This window comes from Bos mutus, chromosome 7 (assembly GCF_027580195.1).
Source record: "Bos mutus isolate GX-2022 chromosome 7, NWIPB_WYAK_1.1, whole genome shotgun sequence".
NCBI classification, from domain to species: Eukaryota; Metazoa; Chordata; class Mammalia; order Artiodactyla; family Bovidae; genus Bos; species Bos mutus.
In genome coordinates, this window is record NC_091623.1 from 70,252,608 (window position 1) to 70,269,841 (window position 17,234).

Here is a 17,234-nt window from a genome sequence, read left to right on the forward strand (position 1 = left end):
AGACTGTGAACTAAAGTAAGAGTTTAAAAAGACACATATGGGGAAAAAAAAAAAGGACACATATGCATGTATTTTTGGAGGATAGTGGAGCAAAGAAAGAAAATCATACTAGACTTCTGGGTTTTCGTTTTTGTTTTCTAGTAATGTGGCCCTCCTTTGCATTGCTTTGGTAGGAATAACCATTCTCGGGGACACCTATGCCTGACTTCTTTTATTGAATATCCCTTCTTAGGCATTAGGATGCATTTTGATACTGAGCTCTGGATATCATATTTCCTTCCTGTTCATCTCCCTTTTTCTGGTCCTAGATGCTATAAGAAAATATGCAAATTATGAAGAAAAATAGACTAGGAATATCCAAACTGGGAAAGGAAGCTATTTTTTTTTTTTAAAAACAACATCACATTTTTTGCTTAATTATGAAGGAAAGTTCTTTGCAAATTATACTTTATTTAAAAATTGTTTTTAGTCTTTAATTGAATTAAAGACCCAGAATGAACATGAGCCACATCATTCAAAGAAGAGAGTTTTAACCCCCATAAAGGAGAACACACATACTGGGCCACAGTCACCAAGCGAGTCCCCTGTTCCACCCCACAACCAGTCACCTCCAACAAAAGACGATGCCACAGAAAGTGAAGTGGAAAGCTTACTGTATGATAAGGACACAAAACTCAATCCAAAGGGTAAGATGTTCTTTTCACAGATCTTTTAGGTATAGATTTTCTGGTCTGATACATGACTGTGAGAGTTTTCATGGGTGCTAAAAACTGTAAGTTTTTTTAAAGAGCCGGTAATGTGTGGTGATGTTTAAATAAAAAATCAGTTTGAAGTAATTGCAACTTACTTAACTTCATAATAGAATTTGTTAACAGAGAATTTTTCATTGACTTTCATACTAGAAATAGTATCTTATTCAAAGGAAATTAAAGAATATAGTTCTTTGAAGTAGATTTTTAGCAATCTCAAATTCATTGTCTCAAATTCATTAGAATTTTAGAGAAAAGAGATACTAACTGCCTCTTACAGTAAACTTAATCATTTTTGATCCTAAAGTTGAGACAGTTTGAGAATACATATTTATCTGTCTTACACAATTTTTTTTATCTGTTACATAAGAATCTGTAGTTAAATTTAGTAGTATAAATTGTAAGAGCAGTGGTGGATTAGGAATTAGAAGTTTGGGTGCAAGGTATAGGTGTTTCCATAAGTAGCTATAGGACTTGAGCCATTCACTAAACACCTGTGATATATAATAGGATTGGAATAGATAGCTCTGTCTTTTCAATTAAAAATATTTTTATTAGAGTATAGTTGATTTACAATGTTGTTTTAGTGTCAGGTGTACAGCACAGTGAATCAACTATACATATATCTGCTCTTTCTGAGATTCTTTTCCCAAGGCCATTACAGAGTATTGAGTTCCCTGTGCTATACAGTAGGTCCTTATTAGTCACCTGTTTTGTGTAGAGTAGTGTGTGTATGTCAGCCCCGTATCCCAATTTATCCCTCCCCCTGCTTTAACCCCTGGTGACCGTAAGTTTGTTTTTTACGTCCGTGACTGTATTTTCTGTTAGATAAGACCATTTGTACCACTCTCTGTGGATTCCACATACAAGTGTTATCATTGATACTTGCCTTTGTCAAGTTTTATTTTGTTAGACTATGTCATATGTGTCTAAGATAACCAAGCTACTTTTTAAAAAAACCAGATGTAATTATTTACATAATTACTGTAAAATACTGATGTATACGTGCAGTAAGTCTCAAATACAATCTTTGCAATACTAAGTTATATGCATCTGCTTCTTAAAAATAAGTTAGCACCAGGCTACTGTCAGACACTGCTGCATCAGTACTATATGCTTTTTAAGTTTTGTACTACATCTTGAGAATGAGAGTAAGGTTCCCCCCCCCCACAGTTCTATGATGGGAATTAAAGCCTACATAATTTTGGACAAATCACTTGGAAGTTTATGCTTCAGTTCATATGTTTATTTAATCAAATAGTTGAGTCTTTGAGATTATATCTTTAAGTTATCTGAGTAACTTAAGAGAAATTGTTTACAAATGGATTTTTTTTTTTTAATTTTTACGTTCACCTTAGCTATCAGTTCTTCTGTACCTGCATTACTGGCCAAGCCAGTGACAACATCTATTGCTTCAGAAACAGCCTCAGGACAGAAGATTGCTGTTCCTGCAACATCACATCATTTTTGCTTTTCAATAGACTTGAGGAGTATCCATGATTTGGAGGTTGGCTTTCCAATCAACTGTATACTAAGGTATGATTTGGTTTCAGAGTGTTGTTTTCTGAGAAGAAATGCCTTTTCTGTATTTGGGGTGTTGCAGACAATGTCACCAAAGAAATTATAACATTTGTTAAATCAGTGGACTAGAAGGATTAAACCTGTTGTATCCTAATGACTTTGAAGATAATGGAGGGTGGCATTGATGGTATGAAGGGTAGTAATCTTGCCTATTCTGATATAGTAATTATAGGCATTTTACAGTATTTGTTAATGCTCTGTTTCAGAATATATTGACTCTTGAACTTAAAATGTCTTATTTCTGGAAAAGTTGCCACAGTTCAAAATACTTGGATGTATAGTATCTGATTTTTCTATAAAATTGCATTATAATGGAAGGTTATATTACTGATATCTACCTTTTATGCGTATGAATCTAAAAACCATATCTAATGAACTGGAAGTGGAATGTGTCCACACTGTTTAGAGAATTGAAATTCAGTCTGTTAAATGGCTTTATGTAGTGGCTTATTTTTAATATTACATTTTCATAGACTTTTCAGCTGATAAATATATTAAATGTAATATTGTGTGTTTTAGTTTGGAATCTTTAGGTTCTTATAAATTACTTTGGAGCAAGCATTAGGATTTATAATAAAATTTTTGGTCTTTATGTGACTAACATGCAAAAAATTAGAAAATTTTTCTGTTGTCTTGGATTACCATTCCCAAGAACTTCATCAGCTTTTTGTTGCTTCCTGCTGTTGTTTGAGGCACATCTGCCTTTCAGATGCCTAAGTCAACTCCGTGGGTGTGTGTATGCTCAGTTGTGTCCAACTCTTTGTGATCCTGTGGACTGTAGCCCTCCAGGCTACTCTGTCCATGGACTTCTCCAGGCAAGAATACTCGAGTGGGTTGCCATTTCCTTCTTCAGATCTTTCTATCCAGGGATCAAACCCTGGTCTCCATCATTGGCAGGTGGATTCTTTACTACTGAGTCACCCAGGAAGCCTTAAGTCCACTCCTATTGTATCTAATTTTACAGTTCTTTTGATTGTTTATCAAATTGTTTCCAAAGTCCTCTGAGCTTTGGTGTGAATAAAGGACAGAATCAAAGGGACCCAGCACTGAATGTGACAGTGAAGTCGTAGAATGGAAGTCTAGACTCACAGCTTAAGCTCTGCCTTTTACTTCATGTTAAAGTCTGAGAATCATGGCTGAAAGACTGTTTTTATTTAAAAATTGAAAGCCCAGAAAGAGTTTTCTCTTATAGACATAGCTTTTCTAACAGGGTTTATATAATATAAAACTGTTCCTTTTTCTCTTTTGCTGCTACTGGAGAAACTGGTCTTAGAGCTGATGTTGGCCAGAAGTACAGGGATGATCTAAAATTGGATGAAGGATTTCCCTGGTGATGCAGTGGTTAAGACTGTGCACTTCCACTGCAGGGGCATGGGTTCAGTCCCTGGTCAGGGTGCTAAGATCCCACATGCTTGTGGTACAGCCAGAAAATAAAATGAACAGATGTTTTGAGGGAAAGTCTTGAACAAGCTCACTTAGAAAGCACATATTAGTTTTTGTGTTTCCTGATTGCCACAGGGCCATTTGTTTAATCATTAAGTGACTACAGTAAGCCAGCAGTTTGCCCAGTATTAGGGCAGGGGGCATACAGACAAAGAGCTCAGCCTAGTGAAGAAGACAGATTCAGAGATATGTTAATATATGAGGGCGGCCAGACACTTGACAAAGAAAAGTAGAAAGAGTATTCTGCCCCAAGGACATAGTTAGAATCCACTTAATACTCTGTAGAAAGTACTTGATCATAAGGACTACTACTTCTCTTTGATTCATTTTAAGGCTTTAAAAAAAAATGTTGGGCATTTTACATTTGATAGATTTTATGTTATCATGCTCTGCATTGATATGAAATTGTTGTGTCCAATTACCTAATGGAATTTGTGAGATAACAGTTATATTAGAAAAAAGTTTAATGTGTTTCCCTTTTTTTTTTTAATCACTACATCTGTAGTAGGGGGTTAAATTTCTAGAGGATGAACTCTGTGAGATGACCCGAAATTCAGTTTATGTAATTGTTTAGGAGTTGAATGTATGCACAGGATTCTTCTTGTATTAATAGAAAAAGTAGTTTTCACTAGTAGAGTTTAAATCCTAGTTTTGTCAATAAACAACAAATTATAAGATGAAATTTAAGTGAGCATTACAAAATCTTTATATTTGACTTTAAATACAAAATAAGTTGTATAGGCCGGGCATTCAGCAGCAGTAGGCCGGTCATTCTTCTGTTTAATCTGGTGTGACTTATGTTGAAAGAAATAATGTTATGCCACTCTTTGATTCTTTTGTAGTATATTCTCAGTTCAGAGACAAAATACTATGAATGCATCCTTTAGGAGTTGACTAAGGGTTTTTTTCGGGGGAGCCTGGTGGGCTGCCATCCATGGGGTCGCACAGAGTCAGACACGACTGAAGTGACTTAGCATAGCATAGCAAGGGTTTTTTTAGCTCATAAAAAAATCAGGACATTATTATATAAAGGAAAATAAGTTTAGAAATTAAACTTAGCAAGTGTTTCTTGATAGTATACTATGTCATAAAAGCTGTTCCTTGGAGTGCAAAGATGAAAATGATAAAAACAGTGCGGAATTTTTTTCCCCACATTTTAGTTTTATTATTTCTTCATAAGAATATTTTTGACATATAACATTGTGTGAATTTAATGTGGTCAGTTCAGTTCAGTTCAGTCGTGTCCGACTCTTTGCGACCCATGAATCACAGCACGCCAGGCCTCCCTGTCCTTCACCAACTCCCGCAGTTCACTCAGACTCACGTCCATCGAGTCAGTGATGCCATCCAGCCATCTCATCCTCTGTCTGTAATGTGTACAGCAGGCTAATTTGCTACATTTATACACCTCAAAGGTACCAGCACTGTTTTTGTTTAAGGGAGTCATTTTCACTTCTAAATCTTTGTCTTATTGGGAATTTATCAAAGTGACTCTTTCTTCCTTACTCAGTGTATTGCCTTCAAATTACAGTATTCTTCTTCTTCCCAGAGCATCATTTGAAGATGACTTGTAAAGCACCTTTGGAAGCCAGTGCTGGACAAATAATGCATTTTTTCCCTGTAATTTCTGTGATTTTTTTTATGTTAATACTGAAAATATTTATATAATTTTAAAGTTGGTGATAGTAAAACCGTAATGTATTTGTATCATTTATCTATTAAAATTTATATGCTCGTAATATTCATATTATACTCTCTTTTTCATAGGTTATAAGTCTCATCTGTACACTGCTTTAGGATTTTTGTTTTTCTTAAATTCTAGGTACTCATATCCTTTCTTTGGAAGTGCAGCTCCTATTATGACTAATCCTCCTGTAGAAGTTCGGAAAAACATGGAGGTTTTTCTTCCCCAGTCTTACTGTGCATTCGATTTTGCAACTTTGCCTCATCAGCTCCAGGATACCTTCCTAAGGTAATGTGTACGTGGTATGTATGATAGTATTTTTTCAAATCAGCTCTCGAAAATTTGTATCTTATTGACAAGAGGAATTCCTTTACATAGCTAAATCCACAGCAGCTTATGCATTTGAGAATCTAGAAACAAACTTAACAGCTGTGACACTTGTGCTTCCACTGTAAGGTTTTATCAGTATGTGTTTATGAAGGCTCTTTTCAGATTTTCATATCTTGTTTGCCTGAGTTGGGATATTAGAACTTTATTAAAACAATAATGAAGGCTCTTTGAAAAGTAATCTTGCTTTTTCCTAATACAATGTGAAGATAAATACAGACTGTTTAATTCTTATTGATTCATTTAATGACTGTAATGCATTATTTTTCTGTTTTTTTTTTCATCTGTATAAAATAGAGATGTTGATCCAGCTATCTGAAATGGATTTGTGAAGAAAAATGAAATCTTTGAAATATTTTTTTACTTTCTCAGAGTATCACAATTCAAAAAGAATTTTAAAAGAGAAAAAATAAACATTATGTGACCATTTGCGGGAATAGTGTTTGAAGGGTTTTCTTTATTGCATAGCAAGAGGTGTAAAAAAACAAAAATGTAATAATATTTTCTATTTAGTTGTGGAATCGAGCCTTTACATTCCAGGTAACAAAAACATGCTTGACTACATTAAAGGACTTCAAAAGTTTTAGTCCAGAAAAGCCTTAGTTCACAGTTGATAAGTATGAACACGTTTCTCTTTTCCTTAGGATTCCATTGCTGGTTGAATTATGGCACAAGGATAAAATGAGTAAAGATTTACTTCTGGGAATCGCCAGAATCCAGCTTTCTAACATCTTGTCTTCAGAAAAAACTCGCTTTTTAGGTTCTAATGGTGAACAGTGTTGGCGACAAACTTTCAGTGAAAGTGTGCCTATTGTTGCAACACAAGGGTAATGCACTTCCTGTATTTAGTCTTTGCTTTTTATTCTCTTTAGCTAGTTATAATCTTATTCTTTAATGTCATTTTTTCATATCTTTTTTCTTTGACCCATGGGGGCTATATCCTAGTTTGCTCGTTAGCTTTCTGATACCTAGTATACCCTCACAGAGTGAATCTGGTACCATAATACCTAAGAGTGTTGAGTGTGTATTTCTCTCCCCTCTCTTTAGACTCATAATTTTAAGTTCAGGATCAGGCTTTTTTTTAAATTTAGTAATTCAAGTCAAATTTATAATGTATTTTTACATTATTTTGAATTTTTCTACTTGAAAAATATGTAAACTTTTGCCTTAAATATAGTTGGCGAATTTTACAGATGTTTGTCTTAAAAAACTGATTTTTGTTTTTTTGCTCTGAAATTCACTACCACAGTGAAAAACTGGAGTTCATATATTTTAAATGAAATCATTCAACAGTTATCTCTTTATATATCACCTGCCTTTATTTTTAAAGTGCAGTAAGAATGTGGAAGAAAAGCAGGCCCGGTGAAAAGCTGAGATGTCTTAAGTATTATTGGAATTTCTTCCCTCACTCTTCCTTCTCCATGCCACTTCCAGAGACTGAAGGGTTTAGTAAAGTTTCTTATTTACTTGGAGATCTGGAACAATTTTTTTTTAGAAAATCAGTTGTTCTGGTTAATTGAAAATTCTTTTAAAACTTAGCATTCTTTTCTGTTAGGTCAAGTAGAATATAATGAAAACAATCATTACTTGTTGGAAGTTATTTTAATGATGATTGCTTTGAATATTTATTGACCTGCTGTGTAGACAAGTTTCAAGAGGTTTACTTAAGTGAAAACTTCAGAGATGATACTGCTTCATTTTACTTTACTCATTTCTTCTAAAATCTGAGATGAGAAGAAAGAAATGTAAAAGTTGATTAATTAAGAGTTCTAATTGTGTGAATCTAATCCTTAAAGTTTTGATTTAAACAAAGCCACATATTTTTGTTGCCAAAATTTTATTTTCCTTTAACATTTTGTCTTTTATTTAATGCCCCATGCAGTTCTGTGATACAGAGAGGTATTCATTATGATAAACATATTATTATCCTACTTCCAGGATTTAATCCTGAAGCAGTGCTCATATCCAGCAAAAGATTTATGAACGAGTATGTACAGTCTAAGAAAAGCAGAAAAAAGAGTTCAGAATAATCTGTATATAACTGAGGAGGGGAATTGTTATGTGTTTAAAATTTTACTACATAAATTCATTAGTATGTTTTACAGGCTTTAAAAGTTACATTTTTGAATTAGTGTTTGTCATTACACTGGAGAAAATATTCCTGTATAAATGGAAAAATGGACAAAACTGTATGAATTTTAATATGCATGAGTACTTGCATATCTACATAATCTAAAAAAGAGACAAGAAAATGAAATTTTAGCACTGTTTGTGGGGAGTGAGATTTTAAATTTCTCTTTTATACTTTTGAAGTTTTTCAAATAACCTACTACTGTTATAGGTAATTTTGTAGTGAACATAGGTATGTACTTAATACTGTGTTTGTGACCAAATAAAATGACATATATAGAAGGTCTTGAAGTCTATAGAAGCTGCTGCACTTTGAGCAACAAGTGTCAGGAGCAAGGCATGTTGCCCACTCAGTGCTCTAGTGTTGGGGAAGTAAAAGGAAACATAAAAGTGTTTCCATGAGGTTTTAAATATTTCTGATTTCATTTGTAGGTCAAATAACAGGATAGTAGATCTTTCTTACACAGTGACTTTAGAGGATTACGGACTAGTGAAAATGCGTGAGATTTTTGTCTCTGATTCATCTCAGGTATGTGTCATTGAATGTTATGAAATTATTCTTTAAAATGGACCTAATGTGTGTATGTATGTGTGTTTGTTTCAATATGCTGTTTTTTAAAATTCATATCGTAGGGTTTATCTGCTGTACAACAAAAGCCATCTTCTGTTCCTCCAGCACCCTGTCCTTCAGAAATCCAGACAGAGCCTCGTGAAACCTTAGAATACAAAGCAGCTCTTGAGCTAGAAATGTGGAAAGAGATGCAAGAAGACATTTTTGAAAATCAGGTTACCTTTTAAATGTTATTTTAAGAGTATTTTTGTCCAGTTTAGTGTATCTTTCCTTCTGCAAGGTAGGCTTTTCTCTCTTCTCCATGGGTACCTTATTTAGTCCCTTTGAATTCAAGAATTGCCTTACTCTTTAAAAAAAAAAAAAAAACCTAACAATTAAAAAATATTCAAGGGACTTCCTTGTTGGTCAGATGGCTAAGACTTCCCGCTCCCAATGCAGAGGGCCCAGGTTCAATCCCTGGTCAGGGAGCTAGATTACCACATGTCACATTTTAAGAGTTCACATGCCTCAACTAAAAAGATCCCACGTGCTGCAACTAAGACCTGGCAGAGCCAAATAAGTAAGTATAAATATTTTAAAAGATGAACTATCAAAAAATACTCAAAATGTGACCACTTTGCAAAAGCCATTCAGAAGGAGTCTTCTAAACTTTCTCCAAGTCAGAATTTAAGGACTTGAAGGTTTCCTGTAATTGCAGGATCTGATTTAGCATACCCTCCTGGAAGCTGGACTCATCTGTTGTTAAATAAGAGAGGTACAAAACAACTTCCTGTTAGCTTGATACTGTCCTGAATTACCCTCAGATGGGTATAACTCACATCAGGCATCCTCTGTTGTGTTTTAAATAGAACAGAATGTCTGAAAGAAATATCAGTGGTCAGTATTATTTAACTGAGAACAACTGTTATTTGAAATATTTATTTATTTGAAATGTTTTTCTTAACTTTCTTTTTCTTTCTTTTTTCTTCCTTTGGCAGCTAAAGCAGAAAGAACTGGCTCATATGCAAGCTCTTGCTGAGGAATGGAAGAAAAGGGACCGAGAGAGAGAGTCACTAGTAAAGAAAAAGGTAATGACTGTATAAAAACTGGAGGAGGAAAGAAAGAGTATTAATGATAGTATGTTTCATAGACATACAAATCTCTGGAATGAATAACGAAGTATAGTGGTTATATATTGGCCTGGATAAAGTGAATGAATGGGTCAGGGGTAGAAAGAAGAGTTTTCACTATAAAGTGTTTTGTACTTCTTAGATTTTGAACCTTGTAAATATGTTGCCTGTTCAAAAAGTGAATAAATATAAAAAACCTACTGTACAGAGAACTCTATACAGTGCTCTGTGGTGACCTAAATGGGAAGGAAATCCAAAGAAGAGGGTATATATGTGTATGTATAGCTGATTCACTTTGCTCTACAGCACAGACATTGTGAAGCAACTATATATCAATAAAAATTAATAAAATAAAGCTAATATATTCAAAACCAAAAAAAGTGAACACTCTAGAGAAAGAGCCTATCTCTGTATTTAAAAAGAAAATGAAACATTTAAGTGTATATAAATATTACATTATAATCTATTAGTTAATGAAAAGTATGCCAAACTTTTAAGCTGTTTTAAAAGACTGAATCATGAAATAAACCACATCTTTAAAAATGATAACATAAGACCATCTGATCTTATTCCAGAAAGCCAAAATTTAATATTTATCTATTCATACTCAAGTTACTGAGTAAAACAACCTTGAAAATTAGGCCTGTCTCAGATATGCCAAATTTAAGTCTCTAAAAATACTCTTATATTAGTGGTTTGTGAATGTCTATAAACGGGAGAAGACAAACTGTGGCAGGGGAGTTTGCTACACTAGGACCAAGACACTGCCCAGTATGTGGATTAGAAAATTCTTTAAAGTTGTTTCAGGTCTCTTCTCTGACTTTCAGCCATTTACATTTAATTTAGTTATTGATATGCTTGGGTTTAATTCTACTATCTTGCTCTCAGTTTTCAATTTGTTGCACACATTTCTTGTTCCTTTTTTGCTCTTCTCCTGTTTTCTTTTGCAATTCGTTGGATTTTTTTTTTAATGATTCCATTTTTACAGTTGCTTTATTAGTAACATCTCTTTTGTTGTATTTTTTTAGTGATTGCTCTAGAGCTTATAGTACGTATCCTTGTTGTTTAGTTGCTCCGTCATGTCCGATGCTTTTGCTACCCCATGGGCTGTAGCCTGCCAGGCTCCTCTGTCCATGGGATTACCCAGGCAAGAATGCTGGAGGGGGTTGCCATTTCCTTCTCCAGGAGATGTTCCCAGCCCAGGGATCGAACCCATGTGTCCTGTCTTGGCAGGTGTATTCTTTGAGCCACCAGGAAAGCCAATACATTTTTATTTATCATAGTTTATCTTCAGATGATATAGCACATTTAGTTTTAAACACAATTTAATCTTTGAGCCATTTTTCTAATGTGATTGATGAGTTTTTCATTGTTGATGTTTGTAATGTATGTAGAAGCAAAATAGTTGATGCTAACACAAAGTGTGGAAGTGCGGATATGGACATACACTGTTGTAAAGTTCTCATTCTACTTTGTGAGTTTAAGCAACCATCATCTCTTTTCCAGATTACTGCGTTTACTTCTTAACTTGGTACCTTGTCCTCTTTTCCTGGCCCCTGTAGTTTTTTAATACTCATATCAGCCAAGAGTAGAGGAAGTCAGATTATGTACTCCTCTGCTTAAAATCCATCCAATTCATCACATTTAGAATAAAACTCAGGAGTTCTTACCAGACCTACAAGGCCTTATGTGACCCATCCCCTCGCTTCCTCTGTGACCTCATCTTCTGCCAGCCTTCAGTTCACAGAGTCTGTTCTAACCATGTTGACCTCCTTGTATTTCGTCAGACATGCTGAGCCACCTCTCGCCTCAGGATCTACAGGCTGCTTTTCTTTAGAGATACTTTCTGGTTTCTGCTCAGAGTAATCTGATCACTATATCCAAAATAGTGTCCTCTTCACCTGCCACCAGGCACTAGCCATCCCCTCATTCTGGTTTGTTTCCTTCATAGCATTTCCCTACTATTACATTAAAGATTTCACTTCTTTGATTATAGTTTGTTTTCCCTCATAGTATAGGTTCCACATGACTTTGTTTTGCCTGTTGTCTGTGAGGTGTACAATGAACATTTGTTTAAATTAAAAGGATAATGATTTCGGGTTTTGCATAGTTTTGCGTTTGAGATTTATGGGGAATGTTGGCATGTTCAGCAGGTATTTGGGTTTACAGGTCTATATCTGTGGAGCGAGGTTTGACTTTGCGATACAAACTTAGGATTTGTTTGTATATGTGATGGTATGTAGATAAGGTCACCCCAGGAAGTCACATAGTTTGAGAGGAGAAGACAGCCTGAGGCAGAATTCTGGGAACACAGATATTTGGGTTGTCAGAGGAAATACACGTGGTTTGAACACTCTTACCTGTCTTCCTATAAGGCATTTTTACATGTGGCACTCAGAATTTTTTTATATAGTTTTAAATTAGTTTTTATTGGAGTACCGTTGCTTTACAATATTGTTAGTTTCTACTATACAGCACAATGAATCAGCCATACTTTACATATATTGCCTCCCTTTTGGACTTCTTTCCCATTCCGATCACCACAGTGCATTATAGAGTTCTCTGTGCTCTACAGTATGTTCTCATTAGTTATCTGTTTTATATATACTATCAATAGTATATATGTGTCAATCCCAATCTCCCACCTCCTCCTAACCCCCTTCCCCCTTGGTATCCATATATTTGTTCTCTAGGTCTGTGTCTCTATTTTTGCTTTTGCAAAGTGGCACACAGAATTTGACACATTTATGTTAGTGATTTGCCTAAGATTTAAAGCTAAACCAAAAGTCCGTGGTAGAGTTAACAGAATTAATAAATAAATGATCTTGGTTGATGAGTATGTTGGGCTAAATAAAATACAGTTTAACAAGGACAGATGTCAAATTCTGTCATCAGAGTAAAACATTAACTTGGACAGTGGATATAGTTATTCCAGGTTTATAAATAAAAACCCTGGGGATTTTCTTTGACATAACAAATGGTGTGATTAGGATCCTCAGATAGCAAGTGCAGTTTTAGATGAAATTCATAGACATGTGTTGACCTGGTCTCTGAGTGCACATTCTTTAGTTTCTGAAAGAGTGAGATCACATGTGGGTGCCATATTTGTGAAAGGACTTAGTTTAGAATATAGACTCCAGATTAAGTCCAACATACTAGAGGATGTGGAAATAATAATATGTGGATAATAGTTGAAACTTGTGTTTATCTTGGAGAAGAAAAAAAGACTAGGAGGATATATGATGGCTATCGCTAGAGTCAAATATGTGAAGGTGCTTTTTTTCTTCTTCCCAAGGGAGAGAAACATGATTAAAGGGTGGGCTTCTAAGGAGCATCAGACCAGAGCTTTATTGGCAGTAGTAAAGAGAAAACCAGGTTGGAGCCTGGGACCTGGTAAGGAGGACAGAAAATTTAGTTCAGAAAGTCCTAGTAAACATGATCAGTCTGAACTGAACCATGAGAGAGGATCCTGTGGAGACCAAGCACCCATCATGGACTCACATCTTTAAAGACAGAGCGGAGCAGGACTTTAGGCATTGGGGTAGAATTTGGCATACTAAGTACGGGCCCATGCAGCAACTCTAACTTTAGAAACAACTAAGAACTCAGTTATTTGAACTGTAATAAAAGACCAGGTCTGAACAATAGGAGGACTGACTTGAAACTGATTAGTTGGTCTATCAACAATATTAGTTCCAGGGAGAGAGCTATATAAATAAATGAATAAGAAGGCTTCAAAAGAAAATTGGACTGTTGAACAATGTAGATTTTTAAGGGGCTAGTTTTTTTTTTTTTTTTTTTTTAACTAAACACAAGATTTTACTGGCAGTCTACCTTAGCACCCCATGGGCGAAGGGCTTCCTCCGGAGACTGAAAATTACTGCAGATACCCAAGCAGAAGCTAGGTCAGCTTCTTTCCTTAAAGCATAGTAGAATGAATTTCTGCTTTGAATTGGTGCATATAATTCATGATTTTCCTATTCTCAGATCCTTTGTGTTCAGTACACACAAAAATGTGTACACTTTTGAATTTGTGTTTTGAATTTGGGGAAAAGATAAAAGTAATTTTTATTATATTTTAGGTGGCTGAATATACTATTCTTGAAGGAAAACTTCAAAAAACCCTAATTGACTTGGAGAAGCGAGAGCAGCAGCTTGCCATTGCAGAATCGGAGGTACTGTATTCATCTATCATGAGTCTTTATTTCACAGAATCCATTTATTAAATAGATATTCATGAATTCATACTATTCGTTTGTTTTTCCTTTGTATAAAATATATTTCATGGACATTATCTTTTAGGCATTATGGGGGAAACTGCTATTCAACTGGGTAAAGCATATTTTTATATATTAGAAGGTGAGGAATAGGTAGAAAACTATTGTTTAAAATGGTTAATTATTATTCAGTCAGCTTTGGCTGACTTCTGCAATAGTAGAGACTTTTGGTTATCTTTGCAATGATGTGGCAGGAATGGATAGTTGCACTACCTACAGAAAAGCATCAGGGGCCTAGAATTATACTTTTGATTTCAGTAAGAAGGGAATATCCCTTTTTCTTGCCCATTAAAGATTATATCCCAAGAAAGGATAAACATGTTAGTATTGATTGGCCAAAAAGCTTGTTTGGGTTTTCCTGTAATGTCTTGTAAAAAATTTGAATGAACTTTTTAACCAACCCAATACTGTGCCGTTAGTATTTTTGTTAGGTTTTATTGAATTTTACCTGATATACTTTTTTGCATTACTATAAAGGTCACTTCAAATTATTAGAATTTCTTCCATGTGAAATTTATATGCCCATTCCTTACCCAAATATTTCTTAAAATTTTCTCAGTATATCACTCTAAACTTATCTTTACACATTTTCTGGGATTTCTAAATTGATTTACATAGTTAAACCTAAATATAATATAATATGTATTTGTTTCTAATACTAAGGCTCTATTATCTTCTATATGATTAGGTAAAAAAATAAGTTTCTAAAGAAGAAAAGAAACTTGGGCATATTTGCTTGTATAATAAAATAGGTTATTTAGATCAGGATCTTAAAAAGCCCTTTTCAGTTGAATTTATGCATCATATATGGATTTGGGGATATACCTTGTATTTTAGTAGTAAATGATTGAAAATTTTAATTTTAATATACCTAAACATCAACTCTCTAATACCTGAAAATATGAAAATCAGTTTGTAAAGTATTCTGAACACTTGACCGTATATATAAGGATAATATTGAGCAATATAATGCAACTAGTAGTGAATCACTCTCTAAAAGATGTACCTTTTTAAGCTTCAACGAGAAAGAAGAGAACTGAAATCAGAGCGTGAACGGAACCTGCAAGAACTCCAGGATTCTATCCGGAGGGCCAAGGAAGATTGTGTGCACCAAGTAGAACTGGAAAGGTTGAAGATGAAGCAACTAGAAGAGGATAAACACCGACTTCAGCAGCAAGTAGGGTTAAAATATGTGTTACCTCTTTAAACTGAGAATTTATTTGCATTCTAGAAATAATAGAAATGGTTCACTAAAGAGTTATAAAAATTCTCAGTAATTTGGACTATTAATCGTACTTATTGCACTGAGATTCAAATGTAAATTGAATCTTCTTTTCCTGAGTCAAAGCTAAGGACTATATTGGAATAATCTCTTTTAATTATTTGCATGAGTCTGTGTTATATTTAAGTTAAATCTCAAATTAGAATTTTTTTCAGATAAATCTCTTAGCAAACATCCTCTTCATATATGACTGAACCAAATTTCATGAGAGAATTGTCTGTGCTCCTTCCCATTTTTCACCTCTCACCACTTCTCCTCAGCTTTCCATCCCCATTGCCCCAGGCAGTTGTCAGAAACCACCAGTGGCTCAGCAGTTAAGTTCCCTGGGCGTTTTTCATTTCTCATCTAAATCACACTTATCACCAGCATCAACACTGTTGTCCTTGTTTTTGTATATTCTCTTCTCTGAGCACCACTCTCCTTGTTTTTCTCTACTTTCTGGCCATGCCTCAGGCTCTCTGCAGGCTTATTTTCCTTCATCTAGCCATTAAATGTTGGACTACCTCCCAGCTCGAGACTTATATGGTGCTAAGCAACCTTATTCATGCCTGTAGTTTGAGACAGTCTATATCTCTGGGACTTGCACATTTGTATCCCAGACCTTTCCTTTGCACCCTGGACCCACTTATCTCATCGCCTTTTAGACAGCTCTACTTGGGTGTTTTAGGCATTTAAAACTCAACACGGGCCTCCTATCCATACTTGACCTTGCTGTAAGTGTTCTTTACTTCAGTGAGCGACCCCTGTAACCTGTTCTTCTGTTGCAGCCTAAGTGATGTTTTTGAAGTTTGGGAATCATGACACTTTCTTCTAAAACCATTTGAGGTTGTCTTAATGCTCATAGAATAAAGATCAGAATTACTACCTTGCCCTACCAACCTTTGCATAGTTTGCACCCAGCCTCCCTGTCTCACCTCATCTCTTGCTTTTGCTGTACGGTCCTCTTCAGGTCCTCAGGCACACCACGCATGCTTCACCCTTTAGAATCTTGTGTATGCTGCCTTTTCTTGGCCCAGTGAACTATACTAATCTCTGTTTCCAGCTGAGGCATCACTTTCCCAGAGAAATCTTCCCTGACCCCTGCTGTCCAAGTCTAGGTCAAGTTTTTGTTATATGTTTTCCTGGTGTATTCTTCTCTTACTTAGTTTCTTTATGATATGTTATAACAGTTTGTTTTTATTTTCATTAGCGTGATAATTTGATCAGTGTCAGATTGTTAGTTCAATAAAACTATTTTGGTTTCTATCTGTATGCCTGGAGCACGGCCAGTCTTCAGCACATAATATGGGCTTAAAAAATATTTGCTGGGGGGAAAAAAAAAGGCTCAAGCTGTTAAAAATGAAGCTTATCTATCTTGAAAAATTTCAGTGTAGATTAGATATGTATGATGAATGCCTCTGAAGTCTTTAGTAAATTCTGGCATGAAGAATAGTTTCCATAGCAGTTCAGGGTCAAGTAAGACCATATTATTTAGGTGGTTATAAAGATAAATTCGATTGTTATTATGGCAGTCTCATGTACATTTATGAAAGATAAAGTTGTAAAAGTGGGCAATTGTGATGGGATTCTCCAGGATTGCTTACGATTTATCAGGAAGATTGAGCCATCTAGAAAAAAAAAATGCTTCTAAGATGTGTTAGAATCCCTAGGGGAGCTCTTGAAAAAAACCAAAACAAAACATGGGCATTGCTACCCTGTCCCTACCCTACCTGAGGTATAATTAGCTTACATCTTTGTGGGAAGAATTAGTATTTTCGAAAAATTCTCCAGAGCACTCCTAAAACATAAGCTAAAACCTGCGGGAAGAACTGTGGTAGAAAGCAGAAGTTTTGGGGATGCCCAAATACTAAGTCCATGACTGTAAACATTTCCCCTCTTATATATTAGAAAACTTGTAGGCTCTTACTCTGAACCAGGTTACATGTGCTGTACACACAGTTCTAACAAGACAGGTAGAAGGGACAGATACACTATCAGTGCACAGTGATGAAGTATATACATTCAAATATGTAAAAGCATTT

The 17,234-nt window shown here is 35.0% G+C and overlaps 1 protein-coding gene across 3 annotated transcripts in view; it reads left to right on the plus strand.

Moving 5' to 3' along the window:
- Positions 1-17,234, plus strand: part of CEP120 (centrosomal protein 120) — an 83,493-nt gene that overhangs the window by 44,493 nt on the left and 21,766 nt on the right. For all 3 annotated transcript variants that reach the window (XM_070374079.1, XM_070374081.1, XM_070374078.1), the window contains 9 exons: positions 470-686; positions 2,108-2,285; positions 5,596-5,745; positions 6,489-6,671; positions 8,407-8,503; positions 8,608-8,760; positions 9,523-9,612; positions 13,737-13,829; positions 14,947-15,108. In XM_070374079.1, the coding sequence (XP_070230180.1) occupies positions 470-686; positions 2,108-2,285; positions 5,596-5,745; positions 6,489-6,671; positions 8,407-8,503; positions 8,608-8,760; positions 9,523-9,612; positions 13,737-13,829; positions 14,947-15,108 (1,323 nt within the window). The remainder of the gene's footprint in view (positions 1-469; positions 687-2,107; positions 2,286-5,595; positions 5,746-6,488; positions 6,672-8,406; positions 8,504-8,607; positions 8,761-9,522; positions 9,613-13,736; positions 13,830-14,946; positions 15,109-17,234) is intronic.